Source organism: Lepidochelys kempii, chromosome 6 (assembly GCF_965140265.1).
Source record: "Lepidochelys kempii isolate rLepKem1 chromosome 6, rLepKem1.hap2, whole genome shotgun sequence".
In the NCBI taxonomy this organism is placed as follows: domain Eukaryota; kingdom Metazoa; phylum Chordata; order Testudines; family Cheloniidae; genus Lepidochelys; species Lepidochelys kempii.
This window is the reverse complement of record NC_133261.1, coordinates 70,937,810-70,964,227: the sequence shown is the minus strand read 5'-3', so window position 1 is coordinate 70,964,227 and position 26,418 is coordinate 70,937,810. Positions and strand designations below refer to the sequence as shown.

The following is a 26,418-nucleotide window of genomic DNA, read 5'->3' as shown; positions in this document are numbered from 1 at the left end:
ATAGAGCTGGTGCAACTTATTAAAGGATTTTAACTGCAGTAGATGGAAAGTTGGAAGATGTAATAAATCATTTGGAGCAAGAGGCAGGTAAAGAAATGTTAGACAAAGTCAAACTTTCAAATCAAGGTAATTTTTAATGACCTGTAACTGAAAAGCAGTTTGTTAGATTTTCTTCAGACTTTGCAGAATCTTCACAGCCATTCTGGCAATTTTCAGACCAAACCAAAATGTCAAGACAACTTATGGGGAAGGGCTAAAATAAGGTTTTATAATAGAAGCTGGTTGCACCTTTACTTATGGAGAGGCTACTAGCTCTCCATAATAAAAATAGGATTACAATCTTTATGATGGAGAGCTGCTATTAACATCTCCATGATATTTTTTACCAGAGCTCTTTGTATCAACATCTTACAGAAAGATTAAATAAAAACCCTGATTGAGTCCTGCTTACCATGTCGTGCCAGACAAACCACTCAGGTATGTTGCACAGTCTAAGACATTTAATTTCTTGAGACCCAATAGACTGCCATATGTTGTTGTAAATGATCTCATTCCACCACCTGTTGTCATGATGGCCACCACTGGAATCTGTTCAACACAAAGACAGAAAGATAGTGCAAACCAAGCACACATGATTACTCAGAACTGGAAATGGACTGGAAATGGAACACTGGACCCAGTTCAGTTCCAACATTTCATAGTTTTTTCTCTGTTTATTGGATCAGAACTGGAACAGCAAATCCAAATACATCTTTCCTCGGGGTAAGTTTGGAATCACATATGGATCCAAATACAGTGGGTCAACCACGCCTCTATAGAGAAGGGCAGGAATCATAGTAAGTTCAGGTGCTTTTATTCATGCAAGAAATGTAGTATTCACCCCCAGCCATCTCATTTCCTCATTGCTCCATTCTATTCTATTCCCCCTTTCTTTTTTTAAATCCCCTTATCAACCTGTGAGAAAATTCATACAGCTCAGGGAATGTTGTTTAATCATCCTGACAGGGACCTTCCCCCCACCCCCCGCAGGCATCATGTAAGCTTAATGTTCCATCCAGTCACTTCACAGCAGTGTTTTAAGAAGGTGGTATGTGAACCAATACAGTTTGGGAGCTGTACACAGCGTTGTCATCATAGCCATATGGAAATCGAGGAAACCTTCACCAGACACCAGGCAACTATCTAACCCAGCTTTCAAGTTTACCTCCCAAACGACTGAGAGGATAAAGTGTCAACAACAATAATTTTTATACTTACAAAAACATAACTTAAGAGTCTTTTGGAACAGAAACACTTAGCTATAGGGGTTGCATGTGCTCCAGCTATTATTTGTATATTAGCCACATTTGCTGTCCAGTTTGCTGAGCACTCACACGAGGGAAGGAGGGAGCGGACACCCAGGATTCCACTGCACATACCTCGTGGTCCTGCAGGTCCTCTTCTAGCTGGAGAACATTTTTCAGGGCAGCAGCAACATACTTCTTTCTTTTACACAGGAAATCCTTCTCCTCTGCACACAGGTCATAACCTAAGCGCACATCTAGGTCTTGTGGGCAGGAACAAGGACTAGGACAAACACATGCTTTTTATTACATATTAATATTCCTAGTCAATTTCAGGACTTACACTACAGAAAATCCTACACATATGTACAGACAAAGCTTTTCCACACCCCGGTATAATCAGGTTGATGTAATATAATAAGCAGAGAAGAGGATGATGTCAGTATTAGCAGATATTTTAATTTTATTTTCTAAAATTAGCTAAAGTTATATATTGTTGCAATTTATTGAAGTGGAAATTCTGCTTCACCTCTAAGGTTAAAAACCTAACAGGCCAAATTTTCAAAGGAGCCTCCTGAATGATGACTGCAAAATTGGTGGAGTGTCATCACCCTCTTGTGGCTAAATACTACCACAGAATCACATTTACGTTTTTAATATGTAATCATGGCGCCCTCTACTGGCAGCAGTCCATACAGGATACAGGGTTTAAATCAGGGATCTCAAACACAAATGACCATGAGGGCCACATGAGGACTACTGCATTGGCCCGAGGGCCGCATCGCTGATACCCTCCCCTCGCTACCCCTGCCCCCACTCCACCCCATCCATGAGGCCCCGCCCCTTCCCCGCCTCTTCCCACCCCTTCCCCAAATCCCCGCCCCTGCCCCACCTCTTCTCCGCCTCCTCCCCTGAGTGGACGGCTCCCTGCTCCTCCCCACTCTCTCCTGGAAAGCTCTAAGTGCTGGCAACAGCTGTTTGGCGGCGGGAAGTGCCTGGAGTTAGGCGGGTGGGGAAGGGGGCGGGAGCTTGGTGGGCCACAGAAAATAACCCCGCGGGCCGCGTGTTTGAGACCCCCAGTTTAAATCCTAGCCCTATTGAAGTCAATGGGAGTATTGTCATTGATTTCAATGGGGCCAGGATTTCACTCTAGAAACTCTAACCCTCCTACTCAAGCATGGCTTTTCATAGCTAAGCACTAGTGGATTTCTTTCATGTCTAGTTTTAGTCAAAAATTGCAAAGCACAATCTTACGGAGGAAGATTATGGGCATGTCAAATTTAAATTTTAAAAACAAAACTGGTTTTAAAGTTATCCAAGTGCAAAGATGAAAAGGGGTATAGAAAACATTTTTTTCCTTCACCAAGAATAACTCAGAAACAGATAAGTGGATTTTCTTCAGCATTTCAAATGAAATTAACTTTTGGACTAACGGCTTGAAAAATTTAACAACAAAATATTAGTTACAAGCAGAATCCTGTGTAGTCTGCCACAGTCTGGACCTAAATTATTCAACACAACTTTCTTATTTCTGTGCTAAATTCTGCATCGGAGCTGCAATTTCTGCTGCATTATGAAATGAATAAAAAGGTTTCTGTTGCAATAAACAATTTTAGAAGTTCACTGCACTGATTGTAATATTCATTTAAATATTTAATGCAATACAAACTCGTTCTGAATCTAAGAGACAATTTGCAGCAGAGTCCAGTGCTGGTGCGCCATGCAGATCAGAAGTCATGCAGCACGACACCATTTTTCATTTTATATTAACATAGTTTTTGATGGTGATTGGTAGGATTATCCTTTCCTCATCAGATACAGATCCCCATATCTAGCTGCACCCACTATATTAAGGGACAATCCTGTCCCTAGCTCAGTGGCGGCAGAGGGCCATTGGTACAATGCTACTTGTAAGGTTCTGCTGCATGGAGAGGATAAGATCTATGGACTCTATACAGGGAATCTGAGCTGCTGTGCATCCTAAGGACTGGCTCACAGAGCAAAGAATGGGGGCAGGACAGGGCTAGGCTGGACGCAACGGACCCATCACTATTCAGATCCACCAGAACATTCATGACAGAAGCGGGGGCGGGGAGAGAGAGAGAACAGTGTAAAACTGGCAGACCCCGGTCATTGTCGGGATCAAACCTGGGACCTCTGGAGCTTAGTGCATGAGCCTCTACTGCATGAGCTAAAAGCCATATGGCCCTTATGAAGGCTGAAGGAGACTCATTAATCTCTCTCTAAGTGGTCTTGGTGTAGAGTGACCAGATGTCCCAATTTTATAGGGACAGTCCTGATTTTGGGGGCTTTTTCTTATATTACCCCTCACCCCCTGTTCTGATTTTTCACACTTGCTATCTGGTCACCCTATCTCGGTGACACCAGATGGGATGGAACACCACATCCAGAAGGTGTGTGGGTTACAACAGCATGAGCTATGACAGCCTTAGAAGTATGCTGGTAAACACGGAGTAGCTACTTTACACTGCTGAACCAGGGTCTGGAGCAGAGGGATAATTCCTTTTTCCCACTTGCAGAACCCAGCTAGTTGGGCTCAGTGCAGTTGGGAAGGGTTTGCCCCTTAGTGATTATATTTAGTGAACTCAGTAATGCAGGGCTGTTATTGTTGTTGTGGCTGGAAGATAAATACATTAATAAGCAGATGTAACGCTAAAAGGAACTGCTTAGTATAGTGGGTGTATAATTTTTGACTGCTTTGAAATTAGTTTCACATTCTAAAAGTTATAGATAAGTTTATTGTTTGGCAGCCCAGAGGTATTTTCATAAACTGAGCAGCAGAAACTGGTCCTTACTGTCAGACCAGTTGATCAAGAAGGCAGTGGTGGTAAGGGACTCCCCTGTGAGTGCTATTCTGCAGTGACTGCTGTACACAGAACTAAAAAAGCCTTTTTCAAATGCTGAAAAAGAATGAACTTTGCTGTATTGTGATTGATTAAGACCCTGCTTCAGTAAGGCATTTAAGCACATGTTTAAGCCTCTCCCTATTCAGGAAAGGATTTAAGAATGTATTTAAGTAGGTACTTTAGTACTCTCCCGAATAGGGATGCTTTCTTGAATTGGGATCTTAATCTGCCAAAGCTATATATTTATATAAGGTTATGAATAACACTAAGGAAGTGGGCAACAGATCAGTCAGTGTGTGCATAAATTGCTAGCTACCCTGTCTAATGTAGCTTTTATCTAATGTCCAGTGTCATATACTGGGTATGTGTTGTGCATTCTTTTAAAAAAATACATTCTAGTTTTCAATCCAAAGAGGTTTGTTTTTTTTACAAATGCAGAAAGTGGCAAAGCTTGGCTGACAATGTCACTAGCACTCAAAGAAACAGGAGAAGAGCTCTTACCAGTCTTCTGCCTTCACATGCAGATCAAATCTTTTCTCCTGAAAAACAAGAATGTCACTATGAAGGTACAATCATAGTTTTAAGCTTTCCTTCCTTCCCTTCAGCCTTGAGAGTGAGATTTATTTCCTCCCCAACAAGACACAGCAGCCACAAAATTGAGTCCCCCCACTAATCCAAGAGATGTATATAGCTTCAAAACCACTAATTTATTTGTAGTAGAATTTATTCTGAGCAGCTCAGTATTTCCCAAAGGTTTCAGACAACTGTACCAATTTACCTGACTGTGACCTAACTGGCACCAGCCAGTTCCCTCCAGTGCCCATTCAATTATGCAAACCATCAAACGCAACGAAGAATGCAATCTTGGAGCTCCCAAATTCAGTCTCATAACTGCAAGATTTTGACTAGAACCAGTCAAAGATCTATTGTGTATTAGACAGTGCACAAATGAAAATAAGATATACCAGGGCCCAGCAGAAAGGCTCATGATTAAGGCAGGGAATGGAAATCTAGCGTACGAGTCTCAAAAGCCTGAAGTACCAGTGCTGGAGCTTGTTTCTGTGGTTAGGAAGCATATTGGATGCCAGGTTGTTTCGAAAAGGTTTGCCAGACTGAGAAACATTTCATTTTTTCTTAGATGTAATATTTTTGGGAAAAATGTAAGTGCTTGTGCCCACATTTATACAGGCAAAGCAATTAACTGCACATGCTAACCATGCTAATTGGTATTTGCATATACATTTTCTACCAGTACTTGCAGTAGACAGATTTCCTTGCACAAATATATGCAAGCCTGTTGCATGTGAATCTTAGCCTCTATTGTTTAAAAATCTGGTTGTTACAGTCCTTATAATATTTCTTTGTGTGTCTGTATTTTTTGTTTGTTTAGTGCAATGTGCCGTACATATGGTTGACATCAATACACCCTTCTGAGACAGAGAGAGCTAGATGGATAGCAGTGACGGCAAGACAGATATTATAAACTGCACCAAGAAACTCATCTCCATCATAGGTCACCTTCTAAAGCAAAAGGACAACACTTGCCTCTAAATCTATGAAGGCAGACTGGCCAGCTTACTGTACAGATGAGGAGCTGTTCTGAGTGGCAGAGTTGGGGATGGGGAGGGAGTGCGGCTGGGGAATTAAGGGGGTGGAATGCATACAGGCTAGGGAACTGGGACTCCCTGCTGGCCAGCCTGCCTCTCCTCTTTTTAAAGGACAGTTCAAGACACATTTGCACAGCACCAGTATTTTTTTAATACCATCAGCCCAGATTGTCTCTTGGAGATCTGGACACTGAAAAGACACTGCTGTGGCACCATCCCTCTTCACTGGCCCCACAAAATGTCCCTTTACGGATGCTTGCTCAGTGCAGAAGGGGCTGAGCAAACTGTATATGGGAGGTGGAGATGGAGCAAGAAGGTGTGAGAACTTGTCAACTGTTTGAAATGGACCACCTTGATTGCATTGGCCTCAAAATCACTACGAAAGTGATTTTTCCCTCCCTTGGTATTCACCCCTTCTTGTCAACTGTTGAGAATAGGCCACTTCCACCTTAATTGAATTGTCTCGTTAGCACTGACCCCTCACTTGGTAAGGCAACTCCCATCTTTTCATGTGCTGTGTATTTATACCTGCCTACTTGTATTTTCCACTCCATACATCTGATGAAGTGGGTTTTAGCCCACAAAAGCTTATGCTCAAATAAACATGTTAGTCTCTAAAGTGCCACAAGGACTCCTCGTTGTTTTTGCTAACATGGGTACCACTCTGAAACCTGAGAAGCAGTAGTCATCCCTGCAGCACAGATCCCAGCTCCATGCAGAAGGAACCAGTTCCTTTCTCCAAGGTCTGAGGAGAAATTCATAGAGTTTTTCACCCTCTTAGTACCCTCCTGCAGGTTTTTTCTGCAGGAAGGGATAATCTAGCCCTTTATTCTTACATTATAATTTTTTAATGGGTCACTGTTAATTCCTAAAGGTTGGCAGCCAGAACTCACCTCTGCTACTGTTACTCTCTCTCCCAAGGGGAGCGAATTCAGCATCATGACTGGGGAGCCTGTGTTTATAATGTAGGTACAGGTACACTGGGGGGAAAAAAAGTTTATTTGCGCAAAAAGGAAAAGGTTACCCTGATCCCCCATCAAAATAGATCATGTTATCTACATGTTACTATTATGTTTATAAAGGACAGTTATAACATACAGCATTGTAACGCTTCTTCTTCGGTAGCATAACATTCAGTGTTGGCTCCATATACTTGACATAGTGGAACTTGGTAGGAAACAAAGGGCTAATGATGGCATCAGGGCCCAGTGTAAGATACTGTGTTCCTTCGTGGGAACCTTTCACTGTAAGGGAGAGGTCTTTCCCTGAAGGAAAAAGACAAAGCACACAGAGAACCTTAATATTATCTGACTGCAAAATTATGCTTACGTGATCAAATTTAAGAAAACACTTAGGAGTTCTCTATATTGCATTCAAAGAGTCTATTTAATAAACCAAGAAAAACATAATCCCACTAGAAAGAAACCTAGTACTCAGATAAACAACAGGAAACCTAATGTATACAAGTATGACAGAACTAATGCTCATGGAAAATAACGACCATGCTTTTTCATACTAAAAAAACTAGACGTAGTTAATTCCAGTTCACAGCTGTAGCTCATCTACTAAACTCTTAATACTAAATGTGATCTGCATAAAATAGTCAACTTCTGTGTGTAGTAATAAGTGTCTGTATGATACACTAAACAATTTCTTCAAATCTTTTCCGCAGCACGCTGTATTTTATTGTCCTTGTTCCATGATTGTAATGTATGAAATAAGCTCTTTTCTCTCTCAAAACACATAGGCTTACATTTTCAAAAGTGCTGCCTGATTCTGGGTACCCAATTTGAGACACCTTGAGGGGGCCTGACTTTTAGGAAGTACTGAACACATGCCCACTGAAAATCAGGTCCTTTTCAGATGTCTTCAGTTTAACATTAACATCACCATCACTTTTTAAAATGTAGGCCATATAATACAGAGCAATGTATTCAATATGTCATGGAGACATCAAAAATATTTGAATCAAAGGGATTAAAATAATCAAGCAAGATTTTTGACAAATGATATACGTTGGTGGGATGTAGCTGAAATTAGGATAAGAAGGAGATTTGTATTGAAGGGGTTCATGCACATGGGGTTTTAATGGAAATTTTTGTGCACTATAGTCCAGTGAAGCAAATTTCTACTATAGCATTTTATATCATACACACTAACCAAGAGTTCTAGTTAAATGACTCATAGACTAATTTCTTTGGGTCCATTTGCTTTATATTTAGTTCCTTCACATACAATAAGTTGGTATTATAATAATCTTCCCTATAGTTCTTGCATGGGTTATTATAGCATCTTAATGCTGCCTGCTCAGCACGTCTGAAAATTGTTCTTGCACTAAATCTGGATTTAGGAGCCTAACTTTATGGGTTTTGTTTGTTTGTGTGTTTGGTCTTGCCCCAGTTCCACACCATGGCATGTATGCTCTAGAATGGATTTGTTTATTGTATGATCTCATAATACTGGTTAAAATAATACAATACAAAGACCCTGAGCTCCTTTCTGTAATTAAAGATGCAAAAATTTAGGGCTCTGAATTATTTTGTGTTTGCTAATGAAAACCGTGTTGTAATATACATCAGCTAATGCAAGGGACCAAAATTAAGGCTACTATCATAGAAACATAACTCTGAATGTCCTGACACTTGTGTGACTAAAATCTCCTCTTTAGTGTTGTTTTAATGTAGTCTCTTTGCATACAGCCACATAGATGTATGTAATGGAGTCAAAGCAAGCCAGAACAGAGATCATGTATCTTTCAGTAGTTGTTAAAAAGTTTGTATCATTTGAAAATATTATTTTATTCCATGCATTTTTTGTAATGATCTATAGAACACATATCGCTATAGCAGGGTAAGTATCTGGTTCTTAACAGCCAGTTAATAAAGCAATAACCTTACTTGATTTATGCCGCTTCTTCTCATCTACCTGAACTTCCAAACAGCAAATTGCACGAGACTGTAACAGAGAAGAACAATAAAACAACTCATCACAGAGAATGTCTCAGTTTGAGATTACATTAACTATCCTAATCTATTACTATCTGAGCTGGCTATGGGGATTGAACACTGTGCAGGCAGCACTCTCAGTCCCTGGAAGAGCTTAATTGCCTGGCACTGCTCAGTAGTAAGCCCTCTAGTCAAGGATGAGTGAAAGTGAAAGGCTCTGGGGGAGTCATATCTAGCCATCAGTGAGGGTTGATGACAAACTAAATGGTGTCTAGAGTTAAGTGTGTCAGGACGCAAAATGGCACCACTTTTAGGGTCCTAATGGGGATACAAAAGACCAAACAAGGCAAAAACTTAATGAGAGAAATCTACTGAGAGCACAGGAGTCATTGGTGGAAACAGCCCTTGTCTAAAATATTGTTATGAATGTTTTAGTGGCAGTAGTTCCTATGTCACTGTAAGAAATTATGGTAGATTGATGTCTGAGGGGAGCTGATAGCTACACCTATCTCAGCAGCTCCCACTGTAGGGACTGGAGTGGGTGAACTGGCTGTGAGGGGGTTCCCAGTCATACCACTTCCAGTTTTTGCAAGTAGGAGTTACTCTGTACATTTCTGGAGGTGTACTGGCTTGAGGTAACTCACAGCTACTCCAGTCAGAGCCTCTTCTATCATGGGACACTCTAGGATATACTCTCTAAGAAATACTGTGAAACCACAATAGCAGAGAAATCATAGTTACTTCATTCCCACCCTATCTCATCAGAAAAGAGAGGGTGTTGGCCTGCTGACTGTGGAGCTGCTCACAGCTTCTCTAGTCCCACCTATATTACAAGTATTGCTATAGGACAGGAAAGATCACAGAACAAAAAGTTACCACTAGTGCTCCATTGGTTATGATGGCTTCAGGAGGGCCTGAACTAGGAAAGAAAATGAAAAATATTTCATTTTTCACATATTTCACTGCTAGGTTAAATCAAATGACCACTCGTTTCCCCCCCGGATGTTTATCTTGCTTGTCACTCATATGGAAGTGTTGGGAGTGATAGCGAAGACCAGGCAACAAGGGTAAAGGTGGCAGCCATGTGATGCAAAGTTCCTCACAATGCTTGCTTTGACTGTGCACAGCTGCTACAGCTCCTGTTATTCTTGTTCTGGGGGGTCTTCTAAGCAGAGCCTGACCATTGTGCTAAAACTGACTGATATGAAGTAATCACACTTTAAAAACAATTTCAACCATGCTTGGGGCTAAGTAGTTTTTCACAGTGCTATCACAGTCCTGTAACCATGTAAATTAGAATCTTAGTTAAATTCCACCTCTCAGGACAGTCCATGTTGTTAAATACATTTAATCTACCAACATTATGCTAGTCCATCAGGATATACATGCTGGGAAGTGTCTTGATTCCAAGTGTGACACTACACCCCCATATTCTTCATAGAGATATTGTTATGATGTGGTTATGGCATAACTAAGATGTATTTTGGGCAAGATAAGGCATGTGAGATATCACTGGAAAGGTTATGATTTACTGAATATGATTATCCTATTTGTATACATGTATCATTTCTGTATCTGAAGTTAGGAATATTGACTATGTACCAATTACAAGTGGATTTACACCTGGGGAACACCCACCAGTCAGAATACAATCAGTCTAGATCAGTGGTTTTCAAACGTTTTTTTCTGGCTACCCAGCTGAAGAAAACTGTTGATGCCCGTGACTCAACGGAGCTGGGGATGAGGGGTTTGGGAGAGGCTCAGGGCTAGGGCAGAGGGTTGGGGTGAAGGGCTGAGGGCTGCAGGGTGGGGCCAGGAATGAGGGGTTCAGGGTGTGGGAGGGGGCTCTGGGCTGGGGGTTGGGGTGTGGGGTTGGGGCACAGGCTTACCTCGGGCGGCTCCCAGTCAGTGGCGCAGCGGGGGTGCTAAGGCAGGCTTCCTGCCTGTCCTGGCTCTGGGCGTGTGGCAGGGGGTCAGGGCTCTTGGCTGGGGATGCAGGCCCTTGGGTGGGGCTGGGGATAAGAGGTTTGGGGTACAGGAGGGGGCTCTGGGTTTGGGGGGCGCTCAGGGGTGGGGCAGGGGGTTGGGGTGCGGCAGATGGTCTGGGATCTGGGCTGGGGTGCATGTTCTGGGGTGGGGCCAGGGATGAGGGGTTTGGGGTACAGGAAGGGGGTCTGGGTTTAGGGGGCTCAGGGCTGAGGGTTGGGGTGCGGGGTTGGGACACAGGCTTACCTCGGGTGGCTCCCAGTCAGTGCCGCAGCGGGGGTGCTAAGGCAGGCTTCCTGCCTGTCCTAGCACTGCAGACCACTCTGCGCCCCAAAAGTGGCCAGCAGCAGGTCCAGCTTCTAGTCACAGGCACCACCCCCCAGCTCCCATTAGCAGGGAACCGGCCAATGGGAGTGGGGAGCCAGTGCTCGGGGCAGGGGCAGCACACGGAGCCCCGCAGCCCCCCCACCTAGGAGCCAGACCTGCTGCTGGCCACTTCCAGGGGGCAGCACAATGTCAGAACAGGTAGGGACTAGCCTGCCTTAGCTGGGCAGCACCACCAACGGGACTTTTAATGGCCTGGTTAGTGGTGTTGACCAGAGCTGCTGCAACCCAGTGCCTTACAGTCCGTGGCCCAGTACTGGGTTGTGACCCGCAGTTTGAAAACCACTGCTCTAGATGGCTTGCTGTGAGGAGGAGTTATTAGACAGAACAATAGGCCTTTGAAGATGCTAATCTCCCTTTTTCCTGGGAAGGCTTCCTGAGGATGTTACAAACTAGCCTTTGAGTTATGGCTGCAAGGTCCTGTGATCAAGTCACCTGGTACTAGAATCCATTCTGGAATACCAATGTTTTTCCACTGACTGGCATGGGAACTAAGTTTGGAAACAAAGGGTTCCCACTGTATGCAAAGCTATTTAAAGCAGGAGAGTGACCTCAACGTGTCCCACCTGTCATATGGAGATCTATGGATGAAAAAAGCTATGTTGTATTATTTATTTATCATTATTAATTTTTATTATTATTCAATTTAGTATATAGGGGAGAAAATTTCTAGGACTGAAGCAGTGCTGTGGGGAGCAATCAAAGGATGGAAGAATCCAATGCACCGCTACAGACTAGGGGCTGAATGGCTAGGCAGCAGTTCTGTGGAAAAGGACCTAGGGGTGACAGTGGATGAGAAGCTGGATATGAGTCAGCAGTGTGCCCTTGTTGCCAAGAAGGCCAATGGCATTTTGGGATGTATAAGTAGGGGCATAGCAAGCAGATAGAGGGATGTGATCGTTCCCCTCTATTCGACATTGGTGAGGCCTCATCTGGAGTACTGTGTCCAGTTTTGGGCCCCACACTACAAGAAGGATGTGGATAAATTGGAGAGAGTCCAGCAAAGGGCAACAAAAATGATTAGGGGTCTAGAACACATGAGTTATGAGGAGAGGCTGAGGGAGCTGGGATTGTTTAGCCTGCAGAAGAGAAGAATGAGGGGGGATTTGATAGCTGCTTTCAACTACCTGAAAGGGGGTTCCAAAGAGGATGGCTCTAGTCTGTTCTCAATGGTAGCAGATGACAGAACGAGGAGTAATGGTCTCAAGTTGCAGTGGGGGAGGTTTAGATTGGATATTAGGAAAAACTTTTTCACTAAGAGGGTGGTGAAACACTGGAATGCGTTACCTAGGGAGGTGGTAGAATCTCCTTCCTTAGAGGTTTTTAAGGTCAGGCTTGACAAAGCCCTGGCTGGGATGATTTAACTGGGAATTGGCCCTGCTTCGAGCAGGGGGTTGGACTAGATGACCTTCTGGGGTCCCTTCCAACCCTGATATTCTATGATTCTATGATTCTATGATTCTCAGCTTTGTGAGTAAGAATTAGGATGAAAAATTAACCAAACTATTCGATTTACAAATACGAGTCAAGAGATTTTCCACCACATCTGAGCTTGAGCATACATGAAAAGATCGATACAAACAAGTCTTCTGAAGAGTATACCTAGGCCACAAATTGATGTTGTGTTGAGACTCACCAATGCCAGAAATAATTTCTTCACATTAAAGGTGATCAGACTATAGAACAAACTGACAGATTCTGCTGATACAGATAAACTGTATACATGATTCCAGTGGGGAATTTACTGAGGTCTGGATCCAGTGGGTCTGGCAATTTCCTTTGGAGGCAACAATTATATGAAGCAGGTTTCCAATTGCTGGTTTGTTACTCTCTGAATTTTTGCATCTTCTAATTAATTTGTATTTCACTTACATGTTCTCCAACGTAAATTCTACTTCTAGTTCCTCCTGTGCCTAAAAAGAAAAAATAGAAAAGAGTGATGTCACTATATGCTATTTTCTCCCTACAGGGTTAGTCCTCTGGTATGCAACAGAGGGGGAAGTGGGTGAAATTTAATGGCCTGTGAAATATAGAGGGTCAGATGAGATGTTCTAATGGTCCCTTCTGGCCTAAAACTCTATGAAGCTTCTGCACTTTTGTTTTTTGGTGTAAAATCAGTCACTTTACAGTTTGCTTCATCTTCTAGGGTCTTAATTTTTTTATGTTCTTGACATTATTCTACTACCCAGTAGCTGCTCTTGCTATTAATATGGGAAGGTTAACAGGATTATATGTCCTGTTACCTCATATCTTTGACCTCTCTGAGGAACGTTTAAAAACAACTGCTATTACTGAATGATTCAGGGACATTGTTAACTCTCCTGCCCAATGTTCCTTATATTTGCAGCAACAGCGCCAATATGACAGCGATATTTGTTTAAACATAAAGACAATGGCCAGATGTCTAGATGCTAAGCTTTCCTGCTGTATGACTCTCCATTTCAGCTGTACGTGATATCGTAATGTAATCATTTAGAAAATTTTTGTGAACTACAGAGCCCAGTCTTCCAAATATGGATACTTAAATATATTTAGATCTTGTATTTACCTTTTAAATGGGAATTCATGTTATTAAATGCCAATTTAAGTGACCAAATGTGGGATTTAGAAATCTTATTCAGATGCCAGTATTTGAAAATTGTGTCCGAGTATATAATTTTTAGCTGAATTTAGACTAGCACCAGATCTAGATGACACAGTTGCTGGGTCAATGGAAAGCTCAGACAATGGATCTCTGATTACAGCCATTGGGGTTGACAGTCTCTGGGAGGTTCATTCTTGGTGGCAAGACCAGGAGAAAGGGTCTTTGCCAAGAGCATCATATGTTTGCCATGCTCCACTGGCCAAGTACGCTGAGGCCAAACTGCTCTGTCTAATGGTGAAACAGTTTTACTGTGCGGTAGCTGAGACATACTGGAGGAATAGCTGGCCAATCCTTTACATAGGAAGGAAAAATAGTAATAGTGGTTTGAGCATTGGCCTGCTAAACCCAGGGTTGTGAGTTCAATCCTTGAGGGGGCCATTTAGGGATCTGGGACAAAAATGGGAGATTGGTCCTGCTTTGAGCAGGGGGTGGGACTAGATGACCTCCTGAGGTCCCTTCCAATCTTGATATTCTATATTCTATGAGTAGCTGGCAGGAAACCCAGGCAAGGGTCTTTTTCTCACCCAGCCCTGCCTGTTATTTCAGACCTCACCTTTGGGTCAGTCTTAAAGTACATGAGAACTCTTTCTCCAAGTGGAAGTTTAGCCACATCAAAGTACACAGTGAAGAGGTGATCATCCTGGGTAACGGCATCCTCATCGTAGACACTCAGTTCCAGCACGTTCTGGGAAGGGAGATGAGGGAGTTTAGAAATCCTGCATTCTTGCTTTCACAGAGCCCAGGAAGCAGGGACTCCTGGGGATAGTCTATTTTTACCTTGTGCGAGGAGAGGAAGAAAATTGAAGGGATACAGAAATTTTCCAAATATCCAACTTTGAAGAAATCTATTCAAAATCTAAGGTTTCAGAGTAGCAGCCGTGTTAGTCTGTATTCGCAAAAAGAAAAGGAATACTTGTGGCACCTTAGAGACTAAGAAATTTATTTGAGCATAAGCTTTCGTGAGCTACGAAATAGATGAAGTGAGCTGTAGCTCACGAAAGCTTATGCTCAAATAAATTTCTTAGTCTCTAAGGTGCCACAAGTACTCCTATTCAAAATCTAAGTAATACAGTTTCCTCCCCAGTTCAGTTTAAATGCTATAAGTTAGATATGTGAGTGAATTCATTCTGTTTCCACAGCATAGGTAAGAAGTCAGGCCCCTCCAATGAATTGTCAGATATTAGCACTTCATGACAGCCAGGAACCTAATTGTCACCCCCTGCATAGGAAAGATATCATGAGAGAGACAATTGAAAACCTGAAGGAATCTAGAAAATTCATTAGAAGCCAAATCCCAGCTGCTCCTGCATTCCATGCTGGACAGGGGGAAATGATTGGTGGATCTGCATGATGGTGGGTGCGCTGGCCACATGCCCAGCCTCCACTGCATGGGACTGTATAAGGCCCCATGCCCCCACAAATCCCGCTCCTGTGCAGTATGAACACACCAGTTTCATTGCATATGGGACTTTTCATTTTGTGGAAGAGGGAGAAGGATTTGCCTCTAAGTTACAGGCCACATATATTGGGCTCCATTTTGCTCCCATTGACATCAATGCAAATGATGCTATTGACTTCAGTGTGATCAGGGGAAGGACCGCTATGGGTAGCCTGTAACTAAAGAGCAAAACCTGTCTTCTAGCACAAAGCTCAGGGCCACATACTTGGTTGAACTGATACAGTCTCACTGAGCAGGCAGGTGAACACTGCCTATGAATTGTGTAGCAGTGATTACCGTAAGAATTCATTTAATGTCAAATTACATTGAGTGGTAGAGTGATCCAAAGCAAATGCCATGTAATCTGCAATAAGAATATGTGGTTTATTTTCTAGACATCAGCATGCAGATGACATAGTAATTACTATTGTAAAGTACCTACTAAATGTAATTCTAATGCTGTATGTGGGGATTTTATATTATTATGCCTAATTGCACAGCAATACCAAGTACATCTTTTGTTGTCACATATAAGGAAATTATATTTACACGACATTTGTGTGCTGTAAAATTAAATACCTTTTACTAAAGAAATATTCCAAATATCCTGCTGTTTACCCAGCACTTTAGCTTGATACCAAGCTGCTAACAAAGGCTTTTTAACCTACACTATAACATTTTTGACTTGTAAATGTTTGATATTTTTAACTTGATCTTTAACGTTAACTTTAAATTTCCCAGGTTTTCATATATTTATTTCTTAATAACTAAATGTCCCAACAGTTGGTTAATATAATATTTAACTAGTTAATATTTATAAAGCACTTTGAACATAAGAAGTGGCATGTAACTTTTAAGTGTTATTGTTACTATTCTAACAATGTAGTTTCACCATCAGTTAATTGAAGTGTCATTACTACCTTAGCTGGTTTTTTAAAGATTTGGGTCTTGGAATCCCTTTGGTCATTTAATAAACATTTAAAAACACCAATATGCAAAAAATAAATAAATTGTAGATTGTTATTTTCTTCTGACAGAGTAATTTTGTTAAGATTATAGATATGGTATAAAAATGAGTACATGAGACAACATATAGCATAGTATTTGGCAATCGTAAATTGAATTGAATCACTGCAGTTCAGCTGAAAGAACTTACCAGTGGTGCTGGCTTCTCCAGCAAGAGTATTCTATGGATAAAAGAACACCACCCTCTGTTGAGAGCAAAATGTATATGGGAACTTACATTCATTGTAGAAAATTAGGTTCCTTATGTGATACTAGTCACTGGCCTCTCTATCCCAATACAACCAGCTTTCCACATTACCCTTTTTCTGGCTTACATATTTGTCAGTTTAGTTGTAATGCACACAATTCACCAATTCAGGCCTCCCGGCTCAGCTTCACAGCTGAATGGAGTGCATTCTGTTCTGAGACTGAATCGCTCTGATGGCAGATAGAACAGCAAAGTAAAAATCTCTGAGGAATCTCAATGCTTTAATGGTTCAAAATTTGTCAGGTATTGAGTAGATAAAACATTGGTGTATATAACATCCACTAAAGAATCAGTCAATTCAGTAGTAGTTAATAGACCTGGTTGGAAATTCTTCATCAAAATGTTTTGGGGGGTTGTTTATTTTTTGGTTGTTTTTTGTTTTTATGAAAAATGTGGTTTCCACAAAATCAAAACTTTTGTGGGAAAATTTAGATTTTTCTGGAGTTTTGTATTTTCTTTTAGGAAAAATCTAAATGAAATGTTTAATTCAACATTAATCTGTATTTGCTTGAACTGCTGCAATGCCTCATAGGATTTGTAGTTTGGGTGCCTTGCACCTCCATTCTCCTCTATGGACTGGACTTCCTGGTTAGACTCCTTCTCCCATGATGCTCTGAAGACCCACCCTGGTTGAACAAGCATGATGCATATGGGGAGATGCCGTCCTGCTGGGGGTTTTGGCCCTTTTAGGAGAATGGGGGCATGAGACACCAAAATTACTACTCCCATAAGGCACTGCAGTAGCTCAGGGGGACACAGACTAATGTTGAGCCAGGCTGAAGCAACATGTTTTGATTTCATTCAACAAACTGAAATGAAACATTTTGCTGTGGAAATGTGCAAATGTTTCATTTCAGCGTTTCCGAACCACATTTCCTTGGAACTTTCCATGCCACCAAAAAAAGTCAATATTTTGATATCCCCCCCCCTTTATTTGGAATTAAAAGAAATGTCAGAATATGAGAATCTCCTATGGGGTCAAAATTCTGAATATTTACCAGCACTTATTGTTAGGTAACAATTCCTAGGATAACTGAATTTGTTATGATGATACACTGTTTCCCTCCATGTTACACAGAGCATGTTGTCATTCAGTGCCTGTAGGGGGTTGCGTGGTAATGGAGTTTTAGAATAAGCCTGAATTTTGTAGCTCCTGTTTACTAGTGTAGTTTTTATTAACTCAGAAAAATAACAATTTCTTTATTAAGAATTAATTTTAGCTATCTTAATTCACCCCGGATACTTAAAATATGAATTATCCAAACCAATGGCTATCAAAAATGAGAAAGTGACCTCAAAAGAGTTTTACTGGGGGTATTTTAATCATCTGGGGTGTTAAACTGTAGGTTGTAGAAGACTTGAAAATCCTACTTCTGCTTAAGTGGTAACAAATCTCCAGGCTGCTGAAAGAGGGGAATTCTCAGTTTCTTACCTTGATCTGACTCTGGATCCTGAAGTAAAATGTTTCGTTCCACACTGGGTTTTTGCAGTCGTTGACGGTTTTGGTCTGGATCTTTTCACATGTAGCTGTTGGCAACTGCAGGCTGATGTAGCAGTCAGAATGGCTTACTGTATAAAAACAGGTACAGCATAACTGTTAATGTATCAATACTCCCCATCTTAAGCGGCACTGAAGAAATTAGTGCACTGCACTAAAATTAAATTGTATTTATTTAAAGACAGAGATTAGGGTAATTTATATATAGCACTTCTCAGCAATGGGCCTGTGCTTAATTCAGTTCTCATGTGCATATGCATTGTGATGCAGTCTTTAATTTCATGATCACACACTATTTTCCCACAAAAAGAACAGGAGTACTTGTGGCACCTTAGAGACTAACAAATTTATTTGAGCATAAGATTTTGTGAGCTAGAGTTGCCACAAGTACTCCTTTTCTTTTTGCGAATACAGACTAACACAGCTGCTCCTCTGAAACCTATTTTCCCACAGAACCCCTGCCACCACTGTATTGTTTGAGTGCTTCACAAAATTGAATTAATTTATTTTTAACATCACCTCTGTGTGATTAAGGGATGCTATTACCCCTATTTTACAGATGGGGAACTGAGACACACAGCGATTGAAGTAAAAGTATCCCAATTGGGTGCCCAATTTGAAATGCCCAGGAGCTGGTTTTTCATAGTACTTAGAATTATATAGCACTTCATATGTCCAGAGCACAGCTTTCATTGACTTCAGTTGCAACAAGGTAGAACGGCCCGTTACCTCACAGGAAAATGATAAAAGACAAAAACACCCTATCACCTATGGATTAACACTTTTCACAAAGCGATTGCTCTGACCTCTCAGTCCTCATCCTCAAAGGAAACCTGCACAATGCTTTCAAAAGACAAGCCTGGGGGCTTAAATTCATTATTCTGCGAGACACTACGAATCATGGACTGAACAGAGACACTGGATTTATGGCTTAGTCAATAATAATAACCCACTAGCCCCCTCTTTTTGTCCTACAACTGCAGAGGTATTAACAGGCCACTCTATCTTGAATGGTCCCTTACAACTTGCACTAACTACTTATGCTAAACAATCTGTTCCACCTTGCATTTTGCAGTGACGCTGGGAGTAACTTTCCCAGACCTGAAGAAAAGCTGTGTACGGATCAAAGCCTTGTCTCTCTCACCAACAGAAGTTCGTCCAATGAAAGCTATTACCTCACCCACCTTGTCTCTCATATAGTTAAGAAGTTTCTCCTAATGTCAAAGGGCACATCTACACAGCTGCACTGCTGTAGCGCGGTCATGAAGACACTCTAAACTGATGGGAGAGAGCTCTCTCCCATCGGCTTAGTTAATCCACCTCCAGCGGTAGCTATGTCAGCAGGAGAGCACTGTCCACACGGATGGTTAGGCTGGTATAACTACGTCCCTTGGGGCATGTGGATTTTTCACACCCCTGAGAGACGTAGTTGTAGGCCTGTAGCGTAGACCAGACCTAAAATCTCCTTCGCTGCAATATACTTGAAGACTGTTATCATGATTCTCTTTGCCACAAATACAATGCTGACTCACAGCTGTATTTAAATTGTAGCTTTCTAAAGCTACCATCAAGCTACCAATAACATATATTTAGGGCCCTTTGTTTTCTGTTTTAACCAAAAACCTCCAAAAATTCCCAGATTTTGGATTTTTCTGCTTTGAGGGTGGCCATAAACTACATAACATATTTTTGAGTAATTTTCAAGTCCGACCCACTGCCTTGTAACACTTAGTAACACTGAAACAAGTACAGAAAGTTAAGGCCCCACTCACCTCTAATATATTATGTAATTTATAGACAGCTCCTTTTGACCCAAATTTTGTCCCCGCTTGAACTACCAGGACCTGGGCTCCCTGCTTGGAGACTGCCCGGCAGATAGCACAGTGTGCCTCTGCACAGAAGGGTAAGTGCCAGGGGATGGCTGCTGTAGCTGCGCAGCAGGGAAGCAAGTGACTATGAGACAAGCCTTTCCCCCCACTGGCTCTCACTCCTGTGGGCTCCCCCCATGAGTGTCAGGAAGTCCCCCCACCCTGCTCCCCCCAATGCACTGGGCACTCCCTGGCTCTTTTGCCTTGTGAGTATCTGGGCCTAGAGACATGTCGCCATCTGGAGATGAACACCAGGGCACAGAGCCCCATCTGCTTCACCCCCCAGACAGAGCCCTTCCTGCCCCAGGGCCGGTAAAAGGAAACAGGACCTGTTGCTGATGGCTCCGTGTCTCAGTGATTGGGTTCGGCTCTCTTCTGGCTTCCAGCCCCTGTGTCCCACCTCTGTGACAGGAGAGATGACAACTTGGGGATGGGGGTTCTGTACAATTACTATTGACTCTGGTGTCCTTCAGGTAATAGCAACCATTTTGGGCTGCAGGAAAGAGCCTTTTCTGAGACAGTGGAAAAAGCCTTGGGAAAAAAACACTTTGGAAAAGCCGCTGTGAGCCTACATTACCCAGGAATTCTCACTGAAGCCCCTTACATCAAGGGCAACTCTTCAAGTCAAAATATAATAAACTGTTTTTGTTTAAAAAGAAGTTTAATTTTTGTAATGTGGATTAAAGATAATGGTTTTATAAACAATAAACTCTTACTTTTCTCTGTGTTGCTTTTTTCCTGTCCTCCTATCCCCCAGTATTAACCCTGACATTTACCCAGAAAATGGTGACATTAATTTTTGCCCTGATTTTCACCCATTTTTTGAATTAAACATTGATAAATTCCCAGGAAATTTAAAAACAATAAAAACCAGAAATGAAGGGACATAAATACAGACAATAGATTTGAGCTAACTAGCAAAGCTGTGTATTTAAAACTTTCACTTTGATACTATTTTGCAGCCTCTTCCCATAACCTTATTATCTTATGCCAGTTGATATGCATAAGAGTTTAAAAGAGCCCTTGATGAAACACTTCTGATTTAATGTGCCAGCATTGCTGTTTCATAGTCCCAGAGTAAGCGCAGGATACTACAGTGTGGGAAAAATAAAATTTGGTCTTTTGGGTGACTCCATGCTGTCTCCAGATTCCATGTTGCAATCTTCTACGTGCAAAGCTCGTCTTTTTAATCTGGGTAATAATTCAATTCTTGGTCAATATGACCAGTGTTTGACAAAAGTCTTCTATAGAAAGTGAGACACATTGCCCAGGGTGGTTTTGGCTACATGCATATCATGTTAGGATTTACCTATCTTTGTAGAGATGCAGCTTGGTACTATGTATTCCTTCAGACCGGTTATATTGGCCTTATTAAATTGGTTGGGTATGTACTGTAGAGTCCTCTGAAATATACAATTATCTGCCCTGCCATTGTGTTACTTTCACCCTGGCTCATGTATTTTTTTCCTCAGTGTGGCCTGGCAGGCAATGCTGTCTTTATTCTTTTCTACTGTACGTATGTGTAGGCTGGTAGTTTCTGTGCTACACAATATACTGTAATATTTCAGTTCCTGAGGAAGTTGGGGAGCCAAACTGGGTCCCAAGACCAAGCCATTTTGCTTCCATACTGTAATCAAAACACTGTAAACAGGGTCATGTCCTACATCCTTTTATCCATGCTAGCATAGCTGCACTGGTTCAAAGAGAAATTTCTGGTTACAGGCTATCTGTATTTTAAAATAGTTTCCCAGATATAGATAAGAGACAAATGTAGACCTCATTTCCTGCCTGCAAGTGGCAAGGTCTTTTCGCCTCCCTGTTTCATAAAATCCATTCCATCGCTCTCTGTTCCACATGAATTTTTAAAAGATGCCATGTACAGAATAATATATAGCTGTCCCGTTATGAGATTGCTTGATAAGCATTTGAAAGTAAAGAGAATTCACCATTGGGTCAGCAGCCACTGCTATCCAATAATAATATTAACATTAGCTTTGGGGTAATAGTTTTAGAAAGGACTCTGTTATTCATTTAATGTAAGTGGATGAGAATCAAGATCAGAGAGATAAAAACTGAGGCAAAAATAGAGCTGCTTTCTGCTGTCCTCAAGTAAAACAACATACTGCAAGTACAGATCCAAAGAGGAAAGGTGATGTGGAAAGTGATACAAGCTAATCTAATCGCCTTTTATGATGAGATTACTGGTTCTGTGGATGAAGGGAAAGCAGTGGATGTATTGTTTCTTGACTTTAGCAAAGCTTTTGACACGGTCTCCCACAGTATTCTTGTCAGCAAGTTAAGGAAGTATGGGCTGGATGAATGCACTATAAGGTGGGTAGAAAGCTGGCTAGATTGTCGGGCTCAACGGGTAGTGATCAATGGCTCCATGTCTAGTTGGCAGCCGGTGTCAAGTGGAGTGCCCCAGGGGTCGGTCCTGGGGCCGGTTTTGTTCAATATTTTCATAAATGATCTGGAGGATGGTGTGGATTGCACTCTCAGCAAATTTGCGGATGATACTAAACTGGGAGGAGTGGTAGATACACTGGAGGGGAGGGATAGGATACAGAAGGACCTAGACAAATTGGAGGATTGGGCCAAAAGAAATCTGATGAGGTTCAATAAGGATAAGTGCAGGGTCCTGCACTTAGGACGGAAGAATCCAATGCACCGCTACAGACTAGGGGCTGAATGGCTAGGCAGCAGTTCTGTGGAAAAGGACCTAGGGGTGACAGTGGATGAGAAGCTGGATATGAGTCAGCAGTGTGCCCTTGTTGCCAAGAAGGCCAATGGCATTTTGGGATGTATAAGTAGGGGTATAGCGAGCAGATCGAGGGACGTGATCGTTCCCCTCTATTCGACATTGGTGAGGCCTCATCTGGAGTACTGTGTCCAGTTTTGGGCCCCACACTACAAGAAGGATGTGGATAAATTGGAGAGAGTCCAGCGAAGGGCAACAAAAATGATTAGGGGTCTAGAACACATGACTTATGAGGAGAGGCTGAGGGAGCTGGGATTGTTTAGTCTGCAGAAGAGAAGAATGAGGGGGGATTTGATAGCTGCTTTCAACTACCTGAAAGGGGGTTCCAAAGAGGATGGCTCTAGACTGTTCTCAATGGAAGCAGATGACAGAACGAGGAGTAATGGTCTCAAGTTGCAGGGGGGGAGGTTTAGACTGGATATTAGGAAAAACTTTTTCACTATGAGGGTGGTGAAACACTGGAATGCGTTACCTAGGGAGGTGGTAGAATCTCCTTCCTTAGAGGTTTTTAAGGTCAGGCTTGACAAAGCCCTGGCTGGGATGATTTAACTGGGAATTGGTCCTGCTTCGAGCAGGGGGTTGGACTAGATGACCTTCTGGGGTTCCTTCCAACCCTGATATTCTATGATTCTATGGTTCTATGATTAAGCTAGACTGCCTGACACTTACAGACTCCCAGAGCCTAAATTTTCAAAAGTGGCCATTGATTTGGGGTATTTCCATTTTTTAATGTCCACCTTGCGCCTGATTTTCAGAGCTGCTGAAGCACCCTTATCTCTGGAACGGCAGGTGCTCAGCCCCTCTGAAAATCAGGCCAAAAATGTCTCAAGCTAGGCACCAAACTCAGTGCCTATTTTTGAAACTGTGAGTCTCTTGTAACTACTTCGCCCACTTACCAATGCATAAGAGAGCACAGGGGGATTTAAACTGATGTAAGTGAAATGTCAAGGAAATGGAGGAAGGTGCAAGGTGCCAGTTAAATCAGAGGTGATCTGCTTGCACTCATGCTCTTGTATTAGTTGCATTTTTTGCTGTACGCCTCTCTTCTAGCCCCACCTGTGTGAGAGTTATTCAATTTCTACTTTGACTCAGTGGGCCAAATTCAAAAGAAATGTGGCAGGGCAGGAGCACAAGTTACAAACAGGTAAGTGGGTGATGATGAGACCGTCTAAGTAAACAAGAACTACTTAGTCTACGAGAACTCACACTGCTGTAACATGCATATTGAGGGTCCTGGAAAAAAGTGAAAATTACACCAATTTCGATTCCCACTGGACTCCCTCAGATTCGCCTCTGAATTCAACCCTGCGCCCATGTACAGTGTCAGAGACACTGCAGATAGATACTGCAAGGTTTAGTTTGAAGAACCAGAGAGCTAAGCACACCCAAGAAGGGTAAAGTATATGGGAGTGTTCAGGTTCCGAGCACAAACCACACGTAGGCATGAAGCCAAGATAGAAAACGTGATTAAAAAGTATAGACCTTTGGAAGAAAGAGACTGCATAGGCATACTGGGCTCAATTTTCAACTCCGGGTCTGCTCAATACAAAGTGATCTGAAAGCTTCCCCAAAGGGACAGAGAAGGGCTCTCGGCATAGACCCAGAGTAGGCAGCACTCCACCACCTGCTCCCTCACCACTCTTTAGAAGAGGCACATCAGGGACACAGGGGCAGGTAAGGGGCATGGTCAGGATGGGAGGGTGAGGGCCAGAGTGCTCTGTTGAAACCTGAGCTGGTCTAATTGATCTTATATGACCACTGACGCCAGCTTAACTTGCTCCATGTCGACACTACCACTTATGTCAGCAAAACTTGTGTCGCTCAGGGGTGTGAAAAAAACACCCTGCTGAGCAATATACGCTTTGCTGGCATAAGTAGCAGTGTGCACAGCGCTATGTTGGTGGGAGAGCTTCTCCACCAGCATAGCTACTGCCACGTGTTAGGGGTGGTCTAATTATGTCAACAGGAGAGCTCTCTCCTGTCGGCACAGAGTGGCCACATAGTAAGGTCTCTAGTGTCGTCATCACCTTAGATACCTTTGGGCAGCCCAGAAGCAGGGGAGATAGCCAGGTGGCTTCGAACCACCTTCTCCTGTGCTTGGGGCAGCTGAGGATTTGGCCTGCTATTTCATATATGCATGGAGGAATAGTAATAGCAAGTTATTGATATCACAAGCTTGAGGTGGTCAGCTGTAATAAACTGTTGCTAAAACAAACTTTGGGCCTGATCCAATGCCCAAATGGAGTGAATGGGAAGGCTCCCATTGATTTTAATAGACATTGTACGTGACCCTTTATGTTTTATATGGCTGCTTTATTTTGACCTAAGAGTCAAATGCATTTTTTTTAAATGTCTAAAATAAAAGGAAAGAGCTGTCTTATTAGATCCCAAAGTAAATAAGCATCTTAGCAAACTTTATGAAGTGCATCTAAACTCACAGGTCAAGATGATTCTCTTAAGTGTGCTGGAGAAAAATAGGTTGCCAGATGGGCATGAAAATGCTGCTTTTTTAAAATCAAGATTGTCCAAAATGCGTGAACTCCTATCTCAATGCACTCCAGAAACTCCAGACAGTACAGAAACATTTGTCTTTAAAACCAATCAGAGCAATCTCAGCCTGGATGTAGCTCCATTTATTTCAAAGACATAATAACAAAGATGCATTTGGCCCATCATGTTTTATTTATATGAGATGCTGGATTATTTCATAAACACATGGTTTATGATATTGATATATATGTAAAAGAAAAACTAGTACTTTTTCATTCCTGGGAAACAATACACCTTGTGACACTTCTTAATTTGTTTTGAACAATAAATTGTCTTTCTTGCTACACATGGAAGGTCATTTGACTCGTTATACTTGCACAATAACATAACTACTAGTTCTCAGGTAATACTCTGATGATCAACTATACTGTGATACTATAGCTGTTTATGTATACCCTAGTAACATCAATTACTTTCTTTTCTGACTCAGGGTGTTTGCAGTGTTCAGTTGTGCACTGATTACTTCCAGAACTAGGACCAATTTCTCGGAAGAGTAGAGACACTCACGTGTATCTGCCCGACGGAGATTTCTCATTCGTATTATTCTTACAGTAAGCAAGTAACAAGGAGATAATTCCATCTGTAAAAGAATGATATATGAAAGACAAAGGTTAAATTTAAAGGCGCGATACCTAACAAATGAAGAACCTAATCAAGTACTGTATGACAATAAAATGTTCAGCAAAAACATGTTAATCAATCATTTTCTAGACTGATATCTGAAACAATATATAGAGATTCACAAAATCAGGGATCATCAAAACAAATCGTGAATTGATTCCTTTATTTATTTATTGTTAACAACAACGCAACTGTGTTTTTCTGAAAAATTCAGGGCACACTTGTGAGTTTAGGTTTTTTCCACAGAGTTTTTAGGGGAAAGAAGGAAAAATTGCAGTTGTTTTTTTCTTTTTACAAATAGTACAATTTTAATTCTACGGAACCAGCTGCCAACAGTTGCAGTACACAGGGTTTGGTCTTCTCAGATACAGGAGTCAGGAAAGTGGCAGGTATTCTTAGCAAAGCTCTTTTTAGTGTGTTGTAGCCTTCTAGACGGCAAAACTTACTCCCTGGTCCCCAGGTTGCTTCTAACCTCAAATTAGGTACTTTGATACCTCCCTCGTGATACCCACCACGGTGCATTTATTGCTTTGAAGTAATTTGTTGTAACTGCATTGTAGACTTGAGCTAAACTCAGTGATGAGTGTACAGAAGTTCATGAGAATCTTTCCTTCAGTTTTGAGTCACATGGGTTTGTATTGCTTGAGTTTCTGTGTGAATTTTACATTCAAACAAAGCCAGAATATCAAAATGAAA

General features: G+C 41.9%; 1 protein-coding gene across 1 annotated transcript in view; it reads right to left on the bottom strand.

Moving 5' to 3' along the window:
* LOC140913612 (cytosolic phospholipase A2 epsilon-like) overlaps positions 1-26,418 on the bottom strand; it is a 53,902-nt gene that overhangs the window by 12,187 nt on the left and 15,297 nt on the right. The window contains exons 3-14 of the mRNA XM_073350338.1: positions 25,609-25,681; positions 17,860-17,996; positions 14,270-14,401; positions 12,945-12,985; positions 9,579-9,621; positions 8,655-8,712; positions 6,856-7,022; positions 6,651-6,737; positions 4,652-4,689; positions 3,439-3,446; positions 1,419-1,546; positions 452-588 (exon numbers count right to left, since the gene is read on the bottom strand). Of these exons, the coding sequence (XP_073206439.1) occupies positions 452-588; positions 1,419-1,546; positions 3,439-3,446; positions 4,652-4,689; positions 6,651-6,737; positions 6,856-7,022; positions 8,655-8,712; positions 9,579-9,621; positions 12,945-12,985; positions 14,270-14,401; positions 17,860-17,996; positions 25,609-25,681 (1,049 nt within the window). The remainder of the gene's footprint in view (positions 1-451; positions 589-1,418; positions 1,547-3,438; positions 3,447-4,651; positions 4,690-6,650; positions 6,738-6,855; positions 7,023-8,654; positions 8,713-9,578; positions 9,622-12,944; positions 12,986-14,269; positions 14,402-17,859; positions 17,997-25,608; positions 25,682-26,418) is intronic.